This window comes from Rhamphochromis longiceps, linkage group LG7 (assembly GCF_057381845.1).
Source record: "Rhamphochromis longiceps isolate RC_006_pf linkage group LG7, R_longiceps_female_GT1.1, whole genome shotgun sequence".
Taxonomy (NCBI): Eukaryota; Metazoa; Chordata; class Actinopteri; order Cichliformes; family Cichlidae; genus Rhamphochromis; species Rhamphochromis longiceps.
Genome location: NC_140563.1, coordinates 14,347,255 through 14,365,726, shown reverse-complemented (window position 1 = coordinate 14,365,726; position 18,472 = coordinate 14,347,255). Strand labels below are relative to the sequence as shown.

The 18,472-nt window shown below is 39.5% G+C and overlaps 2 protein-coding genes across 3 annotated transcripts in view; both read right to left on the bottom strand.

Annotated features, from left to right (window-relative positions):
* The window catches only part of eps8l2 (EPS8 signaling adaptor L2), a 28,945-nt gene extending 16,264 nt beyond the window's left edge, over positions 1-12,681 (bottom strand). Inside the window, exons 1-7 of one of the 2 annotated variants that reach the window (XM_085412348.1) lie at positions 12,301-12,681; positions 7,366-7,416; positions 6,882-6,928; positions 2,743-2,807; positions 1,088-1,249; positions 619-768; positions 50-129 (exon numbers count right to left, since the gene is read on the bottom strand). In XM_085412348.1, coding sequence (XP_085268474.1) covers positions 50-129; positions 619-768; positions 1,088-1,249; positions 2,743-2,807; positions 6,882-6,928; positions 7,366-7,400 — 539 coding nt within the window. In that variant the 5' untranslated portion in view covers positions 7,401-7,416; positions 12,301-12,681. Of the gene's footprint in view, positions 1-49; positions 130-618; positions 769-1,087; positions 1,250-2,742; positions 2,808-6,881; positions 7,299-7,365; positions 7,417-12,300 lie in introns of those variants that run through there. The other variant, XM_085412347.1, reaches the window with a different exon arrangement.
* A 961-nt stretch (positions 12,682-13,642) lies between these two features.
* Positions 13,643-17,637, bottom strand: LOC146664970 (transmembrane protein 80-like). The gene is made up of 6 exons (XM_085412351.1): positions 17,614-17,637; positions 17,437-17,453; positions 17,258-17,351; positions 17,097-17,189; positions 14,733-14,934; positions 13,643-14,027 (listed from the first exon to the last, which is right to left on the bottom strand). Exons 1-6 carry the CDS (start codon positions 17,630-17,632, stop codon positions 14,015-14,017), a joined length of 438 nt encoding a protein of 145 aa, XP_085268477.1. The 5' UTR covers positions 17,633-17,637; the 3' UTR covers positions 13,643-14,014.
* Positions 17,638-18,472: the final 835 nt, after the last annotated feature.

The following is an 18,472-nucleotide window of genomic DNA, read 5'->3' as shown; positions in this document are numbered from 1 at the left end:
AAATGTGTCTTTGACTGCATGAGTTTACATATATTAGCACTAATCTCACTTCAGAGTCTGAGGCCTCATATTCTTCCCGTGCTTGACGTCTCCAATGGCACTGTCAATGTCTGCATGAACCATCTCAGCCTGAAGAAAGTGAGGGAGAGACACAAGTTAACATTAATATTAAAATATTCCCATTTAGTAGGTTCACTCTGAGCCATACCAAAAAAAAGAGAAAAAAAAGTTATTTCAGTGAGAGTGTGAAAAAGGTTAAACAACAAGACAAATATAAACTTATTTGACCAACTCACGTGGTTTAAAGTTTTACAGTACACTGAATTCACCTCTCTAAAGCATGTTAACACCTGCAAACTTTAATTCTCAAATCTGAAATATATCCAGATGTAAAGACGTGAAAGCTGCTGGCTCTAGACATTTTTAACAACACTATATCTGGTTTGTGTTGTTGGTTATGGTGATTTCTGTTTTTTCAGGCTGCAAAGACAATAGTGCTGAAATCTGACCTGTAGTGCTCTGGTATCAGCAGCTAGGTTTTCTTAATGATATAAAACACAAAGCCATCCATCATGCAAAGACAATGTAATAATGTGGCGTATTCAAACAAAAACTCACGTCCACTTCGTCGCAGTGGAAAAAGTGGATGTCGGGTTTGTACTGGTCCTTGTCCTGACACACGAGCAGCACCACGGAGGGGTAACGGGTCTGATTCAACACCGTCTGACACATGTGGATGGTTGGAAGAGGGAAGTTCTCCAACTCTTCCTGTAGCAGAACAACAAAAAGATAAGAAAGAGGTGGAAATAGGGAAAGAGCGAGACACCAACTGAGCACAAAATAATCAGACACATAGCCTTCTAAATGACTTGTACGAGAGAAAAGGCATAATTACAGGACTCTATTGTAGCATTGCAACGGAAAACAAAGTATATACAGCAAGTCTGACTGTGTTCAGGACTAACACAATGCAACAAGATTATTAATGTTGTTCATCTCCCTTGCCTGTCATTATTGGAACACAGAAATGTCGGTATTTCATGTTGAAATAATGTTCTGAGGTGTAAACAGATGCTTGGAGCTGTACCTGCGTATCACAATCCAAAAGTCTGACTGACTTGTCTGTGACCTGGAGGAGCATCTCCTGGGTCCAGATTTTGTCTTTTGAGTCCAGAAGAATCAGTTTCTTGATTGCATCATCCACTGTGGCGATGGACTCTGTCTTGTCCATAACAAATGTGGAAAGATGCTGCAGAGAAAACAGTTGTTGGTGACTTAGTGTGTTAGTGGAAGTCAACTAAAAACAGCACCTGCACTTGAAGCTGTGCTCAAGAAAGTGGTTAGTCATAATTTGCAATATACTTGATCTAATTTTCAAATATAAGGAAGGAAGCTTGTGACATTTGGGATATGCTTACTTTATGCTTAGACCCTATATCAGATTACAGCTTTAGGACTGAAATAGAAAGAAACAAATAGAAAATTCTGTCTCGAAGCAGCTCAAAAGTTTCCTAATTAACACATTATATGTTATTTTTAATCTCTCATCAAAAAAAGAAGCATGTGCCAAGTATGCGTTTCTTGGCTGGGAGTAGCAGGCTGTTCACTGTTGACCGATGACACAATGACACACAATGACAAAACTCCTGGAAGTGCGGGGGGCAGCCAAGAAACAGTCTGGCACCACAGTGTTTATTTTTTTACACTTTTTTATGATTAAGTATAGCATAACTTGTTAATTAGTTAACCGGGGGAGCCACCTCCCTGTCTTCAGTCTTTAAGCTAACCTGCGGTGACTCCATAGAGAACACAGAGCCACAATCAATCTACTTATCTAACTCTCAGCAAGAAAACAAATAAAAATGTTCCCTCATTCCTTTAACTGTACTCTCTTGCTATATAAATGCTTCATTTAACTGACTTTTGTGTAGCTGGGTGAGTTTCTGTTTATCTGATCAAAACTGAACTACTGCCACTAAGTGGCTGCTGGCACCAGGATTGTTATCTTGTGTATCATTACTCACCCATGCGTGATAATGAGGGAGGCATTTAGAAGATATCCTATTAATGTGGACACAGGACATAGTTCAGAAACATGCCTGACCCAAAGCACGTCTCGGACTCAGTCGTTCCAACATTAGCTCATTACTGCTGCAATCAAAGGCCCGACTGTTTTATTATAACAAAGTTCCAGTAAGTGAAATGTAATCAGAAGATGAACCTGTGTGTCAGCTTTAATCTCTGGGCAAAAGAACAATATGCCATAACCTTCATAGTGTCGTTATCTTGCTTTGCAAATGAGGTTACGTGACAAGCATTTTAAACCCATAAGTTAACAGCATTATATGAGATAATGTAAAAAAATTTTACAGATAAATGTCACAGTAACGCCCTGAATGATCAGGACACTGACTATTACATCTTCGTTGCATGGAATGTAAACACAGACATCTCCAGTAACATACTACTACATTATACCGTAGTCTAAAAAAGTTTTAAAAAATGCTATAAAGGCAGAGCAATGACAAAAAACACTGTGCATAAGAATACCATAAACACTTAAATTCATTTTACATTAATGACCTCTAAAATCCTTATGAGCGAAATAAGAAGTTAAAGTGTGTTAAAATAAGTGTAACACTGAATAAATGAATGAACACACACTGTGTGAGTCTACGCTTCTTTGCTTTAATTTTGAAATACAATGAGATATGAAAATCAATGAAATAATGATCATTTTACCTCAACGTGATACTGCGACGTCTCCTGCATGATAAAATTGGAGTTGGAGTATTTTTTCCTCTGCTCTGTTGATAAGAACAAAAAAATAAATTTACATTTCAGAAAGTAAAAACCTCCTCGGTGCTGCTTGCGATCCTGCTGTATATATGTACACCTATATAAACAACATTGACCTCAACTCCACAGGTCGACCCTTTTAGCGGAGTGAACAGCTGAAAGGACGCATTAAAGCTGAGAACAGCAGGAGGGCAATAAGGAAGTGACAAAGAATCGTAATGTATGCTCCTTTTACTTTTTCCATGAGGTCAACTGCTAATCCCAATGTTAACTACACTGTTCAGATATATTGCACGCTTTCTAAAATAAAGTTTTCATCCTTATGATTTTCGACTATATTTTAAGGTAAAGGAATAGATCTGCAGCTGCTCGCTGCCTGAGGGCAAGTAACACGAGATCAGAGCTATGTGAGAAATTCATAATTAAGTGTGAAATCAGAGGATACTTGAGTATTAATTCACTGTGCTCCATATTAAAATATTTTGGCCGAGCTGGGATTAAATCTTCGTCAGATCCAGCGCACCGTTCAGAGGCACAGATTTACTGGAGGGTCAAAGATCAGTGACAGCGTCACACTTCCTCATCTTTACCTTTCAGCTGGTTAAAAGCTGTAAAAATCAGACTGAAGTACAGTTTCCACACCTTAAAGTTCTGTAGTAGTGAGACGGCTGAAACGATTACCGCTACAACTGGAGAACTATTCCTGAAGGCTTAAACTTAAAGAAATAACAGCAAATTATAACTTAATAGCCTAAGACTTTTGCACACTGCTGCAATAGGAACAACTGCATTCAATACAGTAAGGAAAAAGGTCACGTTCAGGCTTGTTTTAAGACACGCTTGATAAGCCTTTACAAATACTTGAAACTAAATCTAAACCCACCATTAATGCTTCCTTATTCACAAAACAGTCAAATTCTACAGTGCAGACACTGTAGAATTACAGATTACAGATTAGGAAGCTCTAGGTTTCATCTACACATCTGGCCCATTTGTCACAAAAAATTTTTCATACATAAAAATAAGTTCCAAGCAAAAACTATTTGAGACAATAAGCTCAGTAAAGCTCAATAAACACGATGAGAGCTGCAGATTAGGGTGCGTTACACGTTTTGAGAAAAATGTAATGATAAAAACATAAATCACAGCAGCTTAAAAAAAAACAAAACAAAACCAAAAAACATTTAACCTTTTCAAAGCCTAGGTTCAACATGCAGTGATCCATATCAAATGTCCGATGCACAAAAACACTGAAACTCATGTCACCATTGTGTTAGCGTGATGCATGTTCTGCATGTGCTGCATGCACTGCGTGTGCTGTTGGCTCAAGGCTTTCTTTTTGAACAGGCTGATTACAAATGAGTGTGCCAGTGTGCTCATTGACCCATTTACCAGTTGAATAGTCTGCAGGTAACAATTACGGTTAAATGAGAGCATGGCTCAATCAACTCCATTGCTAGATATCAACTCGCTCTGTGTCCCCAGTCCCCTACCCAACAAAATCAACACGCTTATGTCACGCAGATTTTCTATTCGTACAGACATAGTTCTGTTCATGTGCTTTACAGCAACACAAAGCCACTCTGTTTGCCTAGCACTTACCAAAATGTGCAATAATGCTTTAAATGACATTCTAATATTCGATATTCCAATTCATTGTGGTAATGAACATGCTTCTTAGAGTCCTACATGTTTGCCTGTGATGAAACAAGACCTCTAAAGGGGACAATTTTAGAGCCAGCGCAACCGCTGCCCAAACAATGCAAGCATTTCTCTTTCCTCTTCCAGCCATTTCCTCTCTGCTTGGCTCCTCACAGGTGAAACACAAGCGTCGGGTGTCGATCTGAAAGACGAGCTCCCCCCATGTCTTATTAATGACTGACATTTATGCCAGTCAATTCAGAGTGCCACGGCAGCTTACAATAACAGCCACTTAGCAGGCAGATGGGCAAATCCTCAGAGGTCTGAAGAGTCAATGACCAGTGACAAACATGGCTCCCTGGCAGATTATCAAACCAATACATGACCCAGGTCAATCGGACAATCCTATACTGGGAAACTATTAAACATATTTAATGGGATTCAATCCAAAACCAACAAAACTGGTGATTATCTGAGTAGCAGACAAAGAATTTTGAATCAGTTTGACTAATAATGAAAAATTGCATCATCACAATTATATATCTAGTCAATCACCAACACCTTGATGGCAAAACTTTGTGATTTCTTTCTAACTGTGCCACCGCCCTTTAGATACGGAAGTTTCCGGCTGCGTCAACAAAGACTTGACCATATGTTGCTAGCAAGGACCACATCAACACCTCTCACAGCCTGACACCACTAACCAAAAGAAGAGACACTAAATGCAGTGGATCAATCGCAGAGATTCAACTGAATTACAAAACAACACAGACATTCAAGAAAAGCAACAGAGCAGGAAAACATCAATTCGAACCTGTTGATTTAGTCCCACCCAAGAAAAAGTTTACCTGTGATCCTCAACCCAAAACTTCCCGAGAAACTTATTATAGCTGCCAGGTGATTTTCAAGTCCGCAGATGATGAGTCCTAAGTGGCGTCTTTCTGCTTTACCCCAAAGCTGCTGCTGCTGCTGATAACAGATCAAGTGGGAGGACCTGTGCATCATTTGCATTCGTTTTTCTGCTGGACTGCACTGTGTGAATGGTAGGGTGGCTTGCATATGGGAGATTGTTATAATTTAACTAATGTACGTGTGTTTATTCAGCATAGTGTGAACAACCATCCTACACTGACCTACCAAATATCTAGCACTGTCATGGTTGGTGTTCAGTATTTTCCACTGTTGCCTCTTGGGGTTAAAAAGGATGGGCACGTGGCTGTCACCCTGCAGTGAGACGGTAGTGGTGACCATCTGCCAAACAACACAAGCTCATCACACGTACGGTGGGATACTTCACAAAGATTGCTAGAGTGGGAGTTTCCTGTGGATATTTGGATGATTTACGGCTCCGATATGTCACACAGACAACGAGGTGCACAGTCAGAAGTTTTGGGAACATCTTGCATCCCTACAATAGCGTCATCTGCCATTTCAGGCGATTCTAAATTTGGCCATGCAGGAAAGTGGGTTGTTCTGCTGTAGCTCGGCGTAGGTTTCTATCTGTGCCTACTATGTTGTGAAATAGTTCTTTATGTTGACAGTGTGGAAGGAGGTGTTGGCAGGAACCAGTGAGCTAATGTCTGAGGCAACGAGGGGAGGACCGGAGGCCTGAGTCCGCCTTTTCCTTTTAACTTTTCAATGTGCCCTTTATTCACCTGCAAGACATGGCCACCTCACCCTGTTCCAACCACACGTTAAAAACTGCCACACCCTGCAGTGTAAGCGAATTTCAGTGACACACACCCTAAGACAAGCATGCAACAGCTAAAATAAAAAGTCACTTCATGCCAGTACTGGATTACTGAGTTTAATAGCACTTACTACCGATTGGTAATGCAGCCCAACAATGCAAATGGGACACTAAAATAACAAGCATATCCCTGAATTCAAAGAATGTGACTAAGTGCAGATACACACACACTGGCATACATACAGTCCAGTGAGGACTACACCTGCGGCAACATGCCACAGAGTGAGTTTCCGGACACAGTCATTTGCAAAGCAAATGGAAAATTGTTGTGATTTGTGTCAGTAACAGGGCTAATCCACACAGATTGACTAGGAACAGTTTGGAAAGGTATCTAATTAAGAAAATACAGCTAAAGCTGTAAATCCTTAAAAATTGGTCACAAATCTATAGTTTCATTTTTAAGTAAACCAAGCAATGTGAAAAAAAAGTATAGAGCATTTGGGATCTATTTTCAGTAACAGATTCTTGCAAGAAAGTAAGCAAATTCTCAATACTAAACATCTAATTCCCCGACACGTAAGAGTGTCCAAACTCTTCAATGACAAGCTGTAAACTGTAGCTAGCCTGCTGTGAGTCATGCCACAGAAATAAGGGCATGTCGCAACAAAGTTCTGGAAACAAGCGAACAACAAAATGATCTTTCAGGAACAAACAGCGCAACACCTCAACCTACTTCCATGAAGCCACTTACCATAGAGGGCCTTGGCGCTGAGCTTGCTGTCCGATCTGGCCACTCCACTGAAATGACAAGAAGAGGGTACAGGGTTACGCAGCATGCCCTTCATCTTCTGACCCGCACCTCACGATAGTTAAGTGTCACAAACCCTTTTGCATGCACAGAAAAAAATACGAGCTATATACAGAGAGGAGACTGGCCAGCACTGGATGAGATTAGCCTGAGATTCTGAGCATATGGATCAGGGAGAGGGAGAGAGGGAGAGTGGAAGAGGGAGGGGGGGGGGTGTAGGGCACAGGGGAAGGCTGGAGCCAGAGACCCAGGCAAAACAAACAATTTTCAACAGAGCGGCTCTGTACCCAAAGTCCCTGACCCACACCACCTTCCACACACTGGGTTAGTGATTTTCTCTTGCCTGTGTGAGAGTAACCCAGCAGCATTAGCTAACACACTGAAAGGTAAACATCCAGAGGGGAAGCAGCAGGAATGTGACACTCACTTGGCTTGCTTCAGCGGAGATCCCTGGTGATTCATGATTTAAGGCATCTACCTGAATGAAGAAAATGACAGACAGAGTGAGAGAAGAGAAGGAGGAGAAGGGAAAATATTTTACCCTACAATAAGCATGTGTCATGTCTTAAAAACAGCTCAGACATTTTTCCAAGCAGAGATTCCTCGCACTCCACTTTGAGCTCATTTATAATCCAAAGGGTAAAGGCTCATAAATCTATATAACTACATTATCAAGGTTGCAGATCCAGTATGCAAAGCGTACTCTGCTGCACACTCTGTTTTTTCACTGTAGAGAGCCAGGTGTTTGGCCTGTACTGCTAAGAGTCTGGGGGCTGATCTGGGACAATGGCAGGCAGCAGGCTGACGTACTCTGTGTAATTAGATCCAACATGTTGAAGACTATATCTGCATAGCTGCAATTAATTAACTCGGTTGGTTTTTACATCCACATTGATAATTGTCAGAGTCCCGAAGGACGCAGCGTGTAACAGAGCACTGCATCTAAATCTGAGAGATCAGTGGGAGCAGAAAACGAGCGAAAACAACTGTCACACACCTTTCAGCCTGGAGACTTTAACCTGTCTATCAAGCCATTCACAACAAGGTTATATAATGTGAGCCACAACAAACACTGTGATTGAACCAGTGACTGTACAGGTGACTTTTTTTATAGTCACTGGCATGAACACGTTATCACACTAGAGATTTTGCAAGGACTTATAAGGATTTCAGCTACATTGCAGACCATAAATAGATTAAACCTAAATGCCATTACAGTAATTTTTTTTATCAATGCATGAACCACTAATAACCGTGAGTTGAACGCAACACTGAATTCTCAGCTGGAGTGACTTTTAGACTCCAAATATCACTTTAAGCAGCCAGTTCAGTTTGTATCCTCAAACAGGGATGAGCGTTTAGAAGGAATTTCAACTTTTCTACAACGACACAAACTGTGGGAAACTGACACTGAGATACTCGGAGGCATTGGGCGTGCTTCCCACAACAGGTATAAACATTCCAGTATCTTTCTTTTTTAAACAAACTGTTCTGACATTTCCTCGTGTCATGCCTTACCTCCTTCCTGAAGTCAAAACTGTTATGTCGTCCTAACAAGCACTACTCTACGCTACTTATCTACAACCTATAGCAGTTACATTTGTACGGGTGTGGTCTGAAAAGCTTATCTCGTTGGCCGATCATAAACTTAATCTTATTTACGGATAATCTCTTCAGATCTTTTGAAACAAAGAGGGGGCAATTCATAAAAGCAGTTTAGCCAACCACAGTCATACTTATTATAAGTTAAAATATGGTTATGTCCACGATGGGGCCACCTCCTCGCTGAAGATTACCACAACAAAGAGTCACATGAGCAAAGGGAAAAAAAGAAAAGAAAAGGCTATATTTACTTTAGTAAGCCTGCCCAAAAGATAGACTTCCTCTTTCCGCCCTTATCACTCTGGCCATCCTCCGTCAGTGCTATTGTTCACGGTTCTGGCCTGTTGCCAGGTTTCAGGATGGAGGTGAAGCCAAAGCAGTACAGGTAGGGTGTCAAGTGCTGTGAACTTGATGGCAAGAGGCCACCTGCTCACCTCCGCTTACTGACATTTATTGTGTGTATTGCTGAATAATGACAACCCTTTACTCAGAGGAAATTACACTGAATGACAGCAACAATTACGTACTAAACAAGGAGCCCTCTGAGAGCAAAAACCTCCACCCAGGCAGATCACTCACTGAGCAGTATTTAACTTTAAGGAAATAGTAATGCATTTTACATTTGATTATTAATTTGGTTCTTTTAAACATACATTTCTATATACATCAATAAAAACAAGTGCCAAGTGCAGAATTTTGTTTTTTGCCTCACTGGAACTTATTTTAACACGCTTATTATTTTTGCGGCTAAGTACATTTCTTAGTCAATTTAGTAATAAATAGCAAGTTAAGAAAATTGAATAAAAAAAATCTAATAATTCAGGAACATTGTACATGTATTCAAGCTGCTATGTATTGAATCAGTCATAACCTGTTACTGTAATGTACATAGCAAAGCCAAAATAAAACAAATGTTGACAATACAAACAAAAGCAGTAGAATTTCAAGTAGTTTTACATGACGTGTAAGGTGATACTTAGAAGCTCCTTATATCATTGTTGACCTTCAGAGGTCAGAGGTTAAATGTGAAGTTATATTTTAAATCTTCATACCCTACTTTGACAACACAATAAGAATAAATGTTTCTAAGGCTTTTTGCCAATTTTCAACCAACAAATCATTATGTTGACCTCAAAGACCTTGGTGGATCTCAGCCAAAACATAATGGATTGCTAACATGAGCCCACTCTACACCTCTACAAAGTTTTATTAAAATTCATTCAAAACATTTCAGGCTATTATGTTTACAGACAAAATGGCACGCACGCATGCAAATACAACCACAAACATAACCCCCTTGGCCGGGTTAATAAGAAGCAGAGGATGCTCGTGTTTTTTCTTTTAAATCTACTAATTTAAGAAGAAAAAAAAAGAACAACAATATCAGGCTGGTTAAATTTCATATTTGAGAGAATTAGGTCCGATATCGAATTGCTTTCTTTGACAAAAAGTTATCTGAGTGTGAGTCCCGACTCAGCAAAGCTCTGCCTTATAGTACAGTCTCATATTTTAGATTTGTGGTATAATTGTTTTTGGATTGAAAACTGTCTGTCAGCATGCTAACAAATACAAACCCACAAACTCACATAAAGGTTTAACACTGAAGGTTAATTCAAATCTATGTGCGTGCATATTTCAAAGTGGATTTTCTCCAGGAACGTGCATAATTATGAAAACCTCAATATTTCTTTGCTCATAGTACACCACATACGGTTTGGACTAAATAAACAAAGGTTTCTTTAGTGCAGGATTTGCAGAAAAGGCAATAGCTACAATAAAATACAGAAACGTTCTACAAGAGGCTATTTCAGTTGCAGTAGGCAGAAATTTAAAAAGACAAAGTAAAGGTCTGCTGGCCTTCACTCTCTGTTCTAAGCCTGGCATATCCACACGCATGAAATCTCTCGGGGTTCTCACACCCCAGGAGACTGCAGCTCCTTAAGTTACTTTAAACGACAGCTCTAAAACAAACAACATATAAAAAGCATTCCAGCTCCAAGCAACACTGCAAACGCCCCACAACACACCTGAAGCTGCACAAATGAGTCACAGCCTCATTACTGTGACATAATCAGCACATGCTCATTAGCTGCCTCTTGTATAAGGAACACTTGTTTTGAAGACTGATGTCAAATGAGTCCGACTACAACAGATGTGCTTATTTTAAAAACATCAATGCTACAAAGTTAGAAAACCTTATATAGTAAGTGCTGCATCAATGATCTCTTATAAGTGCCATTACATTGACCCATGGTCTTGAAAAACAATCTCATTAGTGATAACAGTTCCTTGCTTTTTTGTAACTCGCTCACACTGTTATGATAGCTGGAAGTAACTTTTATAAAGACTGTGACTCTCATATTAGTAGCTATTACTTCTCTTTTGGTGATTAATGTGCAGCATATTAGGAGGTTACTCCTACACCCATTAATCTGGAATTAAACCATGATCCTTTGACAATCGAGTTAAATGCTGCAATTAAAACGGTTGGTGAAATCAGATGTAAACTAGGGCAGCGACGTGTACTTTTCCGCTCTGTTGCAAGCAAAGCAAATACATGCACGCTCAAAAACATGAAGTGATAGCTTTGTGCAAAATGCATCTAAAATATATCAAATCAAAGTGTTGTTAATTCAAATAATTCTTCATTGAGGAAAATGTGCTTGGTATAAACTGGATGTGTGCTAATTGAGCAAATTTCATTTGACCAGACTCCATTAAATGTAACACTTTACAATGTACTGTGTGAAATTACATAGGAAAATCTACATGTAATCAAATTACTTTTGATAATGCACATGCAGTACCTGATGCACTGCAAGAGTGTCAGTTATACTTCATCAGTAACAAACTTAACAAAATGTGATAACAAATTAGCTACGAGTCTTTGTCTAATAACACATTTTAATTAAAAATGCTTAGAGGTAGTGTGTGTGTGTGTGTGTGTGTGTGTGTGTGTGTGTGTGTGTGTGTGTGTGTGTGTGTGTGTGTGTGTGTGTGTGTGTGTTTCAAAAAAACAAAACAAAACATTGACTACTACTATCTGAAGCTTATTCCTGAATTTTAATGTTTTTTAACTTATAAAGTATTTGCACACTTGCAGGTTAATATCTAGTTTTTATATCTAAATAATGAATGTTCTGTATTAGTCAGGTGATATAGATCTCAGCTGGATACAGTGGCTTTATGTGAGATTATAGACTACACTATATAATATTAAAAAATAAATCGTGTATATTATAAGCTCATTCATTAACATGTAGTCTATGCTACCAGACCACCACCATTTGTTTTCTCTGCAAAAAAATTGAAACTTTTTATTATATATATATTTTAAAACCTCAACACACCACGTCTAAAACAACAGCAAACATGACTTTTGACCACACAGGAACCAATTACTTGTTTATTATACTGCCATCTGCTTTCTTCCATGCCAGTAACTGACTGCTTCCATGAAGCCTGGTGGTTCCCATCCATTCGGTTCACATCGGTGTACACAAGGTTACACGGAGTTTATAAATGAATACGTTTAACTAATCACGCAGCGTTATTATATAAACTTAGACAAGACAAACTTAAACTTAAACTTTTACTGGCGCACAAGATCGTATGACACGACTGAAAAGCTCCAGTATAGTCAATTTGCGATTTATGAAGCAAATACTTATTTATTTATTCGTTTTAATGTAAATTTAATGTAATGGCTTTAGACACAAACAGTTGACTAGCATATCTGTTACCCATCATTGAAACTTACTGTGAAAATTTCCGGATTGGATGCGAAAGGTGACAAACGTGGATGAAACAGCGCCTTAAACATCAGCCAGCCATCCCAACCTGCAGCTAGAAGACTAAAAGAAAACCCTCCGCTGCAAATCTCGCACTATCTCTAATCTCAGTAAACCCGCTGGACTCCAAAACTGCACACCTGTAGCACAAGAAGCTTCCAGTCGGTTCTCAGAAACTGCGCCGTTGAGAAGGTGACTCTGCAGGTAACTTTAGAGGGGCGGAGCTCCTTGGACACCTTGTTTGGAAGGTGGGTCGGTCCTTGTGTTTTTCTCAGAATCTGTCAGGATGGTGACAGTTTTGAAATATGCTGGTGGTGTAACTCCAGTCATTCGCTAAAAAAAATGTCGCCAGTCACTATTCTTTACAATATAAGTTAATGCAAATCATGTAATCGTTCGGCGCCAAACGGGAGGAGGGGGGTAGTCCTTCCTTATTCTCCCGCAGTTTGATTTTAAGGGATTTAAGTGGTTAAAGGAGTAATTGTGCAAACAGTTCTTTAAAAAATGTTACTTATTCCGGTTTACCGTGGGGAAACCTTGCGCAACGGCTGGAAGCATTGTTTCAAAATATAAACGACACGTGGGATCTCACATGAGATGTCGTGGGTGACATTCAACCAATGACAGGGCAAAATAAACCGTCAACTTTACATGCATTGATTGAAACGCATTTTCCAATAAAGCTCTTCTCAGGTGGAAGCTTTTAAATTCTGCAGGTTTGTCGTTGTGCAGCAGCACAGTGACTGGTGTAAACTAGTCGAATTCGGTGGGGGGACTGAAAGAGGAGCAACAGCGTGGAACACTGCCCAGGTTTCAGTGTCACCAGCTGGTAAGAATGACCACTCTTTGTATATTGTGCTGTCCTTGCAAAGAAAACCACTAAGATAATGCAGTTCTCAGAGAGGCCTTATTTTTTGTTGACCCCCCTGAATCACCTTAGAATTCACAGCACAAAAGTCTTTGTATAAACGTTGCTGCTGACATCCAGCCAGTGTTTGTGCGTGCTTGTTGCTCAAGGACGGGCACTCTGAAATGTGGATTGTTTTGAAAGTGGTTACTCTGGAAACATTGTCCCTGTGTTTGATCATTAACTTCATCTGTTTGAAGAAAGGAGAGTCGGAAATGCCTCAAAGAACAACACTGACAAACTGCTCTGAGTGCCTGATCTGACATCTGATATGCTCAGCTGAAGTCTAAGAAGCTGGCATGCAGAATTCATATTTGATATGTGATATTTTCAGGTCACTTCAGGCTCTGTTGGCACTTAGAAATGTGATTTGTACATATGTGTGACCACGCTCCAGTTGACTTATTAAAACATCCCACAAAAAACCCCTATATTATTTATTTCAAAAATATTTTCCAAGGAAAATCATCTGGGAAGACTCAAACCTTTATCAACGCAAGTCTGCCCTCTACTGTACAAAACAGGAACACACATAAAAAAACATTTAATATGAAAAAAAATCCCTGAGAACCTCTCAGCACAGATTTTCTATCCCTGCATTTTAACTTATATTACTTTTATAATAGGCACAACAGTCCAAATAAGTATTTACAACACAATCCAAGTGATGCTGTTAATTTGTGGTTTTCTTCTTGCAAAAAGAAATCACAGTAGACACACTGTGAGATAAGATGTAAAAAAACAACAACAACAACATGACTTCTTCATGGGCTTCTTCATGAGTGGACCCTGAAAAACAAAAACAAAAACAAAAAAAAACATATAAAAATAAGCTGTATCATTGCACATTCATTATACGCACAACCCACTCATGAAACGAGCTGCCCAACAGGAGGATTGTTAGTTTACATGGTTTTTCACACAAACTAAACCCCTCTCATACAGATTTATTCACTGATCTGCTCCTCATGCACACAATAGAGATTCCAATCAGAATAAGAGAGGGAATTATCGTCGTTGCATCTGTCCTGGGAGGAAAATTTGAGGATGTGATGACATTGCACAAGGTATACAGTATCACATGAAAGAATGCTGCCATTATCAATAATTCAGACATGTCCTAAAGGGAACCGGGGCTTATTTGTTTCATAAACAATAGCATGAACACAAAGAAAGCGCGCCAATGTGGGGGCTTTCAAAACATACGTATTAGATGCTAATGATGTCGACAAATCAACTCAATCAAAATAAATGGAGCCTAAAATGTAGGCCAGCCTCCTGTGGGAATAATGAAGTGTTTTATCTGTGCTTGACACCAGATATTGTAATTTACCAACCTATCTGTCAATTATGCTGACTTGATAAAAAAAGGGGGAGGCATAGTAGGGGTAATACAATAAAAGCCTCTTTGCCTGTCATGAATGAAGCCGTTGAGCTTGAATATAAAAGCTTTGGTTTAGTTTTGAGAAGTGAAATCATGAAAGTGAAACAAACCTGGCAAATCTGGTTAAAGTGCTGAAAGCCAAGACTCCGTCTAAACCATAGAGACTGAGTGAGACGCTGCTGATGATTACATCCGCCCTCATCACGTAGCTCTGCCACACTAGGAAGTAGACCGTCAGCAGGATGGTTGCCCCCGTCAAAAGGAGGTTGCCAAAAACATAGGTCTCGCTCTCTGTCAGGTTGCCCTTCACACCTGTAGACTCAGAGAAAAGCAATGTGTATAGACTGTCTTTGAGTTTACTGATGAATGTGTCCATTTGAAGCAGTCACATTCGTCCTTGACTACGCTCAGGCCGCACAGTGCCACAGTGGTTAGAATAGAATAGAATAGAATTCAACATAGCACTGTTGCTTCACAGAAAAAAGGTTATGGGTTCAAAAACACCAGTCAGCTCTCTGTGCTAGCCTCTTCCTCTTTGCATAACTGGTTAAGAAATTGGCTTCATGGATTGAGTATGTTTGAATTATAAGTGCATGTATTTAGTGAGAACAATGTTTACAATATTATCACATGATATGAAAACGCTATTATTTTGTTTTTAGATATCAGTATCATCACATTCAATTTACTAACATTTCTCAAAGCATATCAATAGTCATTCTGTCAATATGTATTTTCACAACCCAAGCCCTCATTTTTCACATATTTCAGTGTTTGCAAAAACTTTCAAAACCCTCTTAAGGTACAATTTGTGTCCTCCTTGCTAACTAGTAAGTGAGGATTAATAATATGAAGGACTCTCCTCTAACCTTAGCTGGATAAGCAACCATAAAACAACAAATTAATGATTATTACTTTTTTTGTTTTACTTTTATTACCTGGTTAAAAATATAATAAAATGATATATCCTCTCCTCTTTACTCACTTAAGTGATTCAGGATCTGTTACCAGGCAGATATTTGTAATTGTTAATGTTTAAACTGCATCACATTGGCTGATGTCAGCACTTTTCAGCTTAAGATAAAAAATCCAAGCGATGATAAGAGGATTATGAAGGAAACAAACTGAGTGTAAGGGGACTACTGGAGAGTCAAAAGCACTGCATGTGGTGGTCACTTTATTAGGTACACCAAATATCCCAACTTGACATTTATGGCATTGTTTGTTGTCATTGCTGGAAGCAGCCATTAGAAGATGGGCACAGTGTAGTCATAAAGGATCAGATGCGGTGTTTAAATGATATTCAGTTGATACTAAAGACCTTGAAGTGGAGTCCAGAGGACATTCTGTATATACAACAACCAGCAGCCTGAACCCCACTGATACATGGATGGATACATGGATGCATGTTTTCATGTTGTTTACACCAAATTCTGATCATACTATCTGAATGTCGCAGCTGAATTCAAGAACCACACCTGGCAACATTTTTTCAATTTTCTGTTGTCCAGTTTTAGTGAGCCAGTGTTGTAGCCTCAGTTTCCTGTTCTCACTTGACAGGAGCGGCACCTGATGCTGTCCTCTGCTGCTGTAGCCCCTCTGTTTTTAGGTTCAATGTGTTGTGAGATGCTCTTCTGCATGCCTTGGCTGTAACGAGTGGTGAAATCCAAGCAGTCCTCTGACCTCTGGGATCAACAAGACATTTTCTCCCAGAGAACTGCTGCTCACTCAATACTTTCTCTTTTTTGGACCACTCTCTGTAAGGTACAACTGGTGCTATTGCTGCATATGGTAAATGGACTGGTTTATAAATAGTGCCTTTCTACTCTCAAAGAACCCTCAAAGCACTTTATTTACCCATTCATATGCTGAAGCGCTTTCTATCTAATGACATATATGTACCTTTACCTCCTGACCTACAGCACACCAGCAGCCAATAAACAATCTTTGCAGTGAAGAGATGTTGCAAAGACCTAATTAATAAGCCATAAATAAAAATCTGACATAATTTTAAACAGATTTTTTTGCAATTTCCTGTTAACTAAGACCTTTGTAATAAAAAGTTACCTTATTTAGCCTTTTATAAAATCAGATTTGAAATTCTTTGAATCCAGGATCTTGTGATAATAAACCAAATCTGGTTAATCTGGTTTATCATGAGTGCGTGTAAGCGGTCGCACATGTTTTTTTTCCTTCTTGTTTACATGTTGTGCTAAAATGTAAATAGAAACTTGGAACACAAATATTTACATGTATTAAGTATATGTATCACACTTCACAGTTTAGACCTACAAATTGGATGGGTAAGATAGTTACGGGTAAGGAGTATTAAAGTAAATGTGAATTTGTGCAGGGTCCAGCATGTTTTCTATCAACCTTGCCAGCTTCAAGAAGCTGTATTAAACGTATAATAAGTAGGGCATGATAACAGCATGCTTGAAATGGTGCAACTGGCTTTTTGATCGCTTTCTTACCAATGTAGAAATGGAGAAACTCCAGAGCAGCCAGCAGGAAGAGCAGAAAGATGTCACACACCAGAGCATCGGAAGGATAAGACAGCACCAAGCCTGAGAGCAGCAGACACGGTTAGGTACATCGGAGTCTTTGGAAAAGTCGCGTGAGAGACATCACTCACTCTTTTTGATGATTAACCCGAGAGTGAAGAGGAAGTAGAAGACAAAATAGGCGGCTGTCACATGGAGCAGCAGCTGCAGAGTCACAGACGACAGCTGGGTGCAAAGTTAAGCATCACTCGTTATCAGATACTTTTCTGACTGTGGCGTGCACGTTTTAATAATAAAAAGAGAAGGATACGACACCCGCCGGCCTCCCTGCAGACACAGACACACCGAATTAGACTCGGCACAGTGGACCAAAACAGGAAGAACACCGCTGTGAAGTTTTTGTGCGTTAAATTAATACAATTTAAACGTTGTGATACGTTTACTGCTAAGGTTTGTGTTTAGCAACCATAGCAACGCGTCCACCTACCTGGTCTGGGCAGCGCCATTTTGATTTTTTTACTCTCTTTAAACTACAAACGTTAACGTCGCCGCCTGCTGGTGGGAAGATAAAACTACACTTTGGGCCTGGCCAGAAAAAAAAACCCTTTATAGCTAACATATAAAATGGAAAATAAATAAAGTAAGTAAAGCAAAGTCATCTTTATCGCTGGACTGGACCCTTTTAGATCACAGGTGTTGGCTTTCAGATTAAAGCCTATGTTTGATACCACTGGTATAAACTGTATTGCTTTTTGTTTTATTGGCCCTGGTAATTTTGCTTTTTTACTGATTAATTGCTGAAACACTAACATCTACTGCATTTAACGATAGATTTAGCGATCTTAGATAGAAAAACATGTTTTTGTATGGTTTAGATATAATAAACTACTCATCAAAAAGACATGCTGAAAGGGATAGCAGAGTAGGTAGAGTTGTTGCCCCATGATCGGAAGGTCAGGGGTTCAACTTCACTGAACGGCTAACTTGAGGTACCCCTGAGCAAGGTACTGTTCACCCACTGCTTCACTGGGTGAATGGGTTAAATGCAGAGGAGTAATTTCCCTACGGGGACTAACACCTACACATTTTGTAAGAAAAACAACAGAACCATACATTCATCTATACCTTAAATAAAACACATACGTGTTTAATGAATGTGTGGATTTGACTTGGCCTCCAAACACTCCAGATCCCAATCCAAGGCTCATTCAACTGAAGCCTTGCCACACTGACCACACTGAAAAGCCAGATATTTCCTACAGGAGCAAAAGCAGAGCTAAATGGAGTCCATAGATGCTGGATTTTAATTAGGTCACTGATTGCTCACTTGATTATTAGGCTATAAA

Excerpts from the sequence above, each read along its gene's own strand:
- LOC146664970 (XM_085412351.1), bottom strand. Across the intron at positions 17,190-17,257 it reads CGGGTTAATCATCAAAAAGA|GCTTGGTGCTGTCTTATCCT; the intron begins GTGAGTGATGTC and ends TGCTGCTCTCAG. Across the intron at positions 14,935-17,096 it reads GTTTCTCCATTTCTACATTG|GTGTGAAGGGCAACCTGACA; the intron begins GTAAGAAAGCGA and ends CTGAGTCTACAG.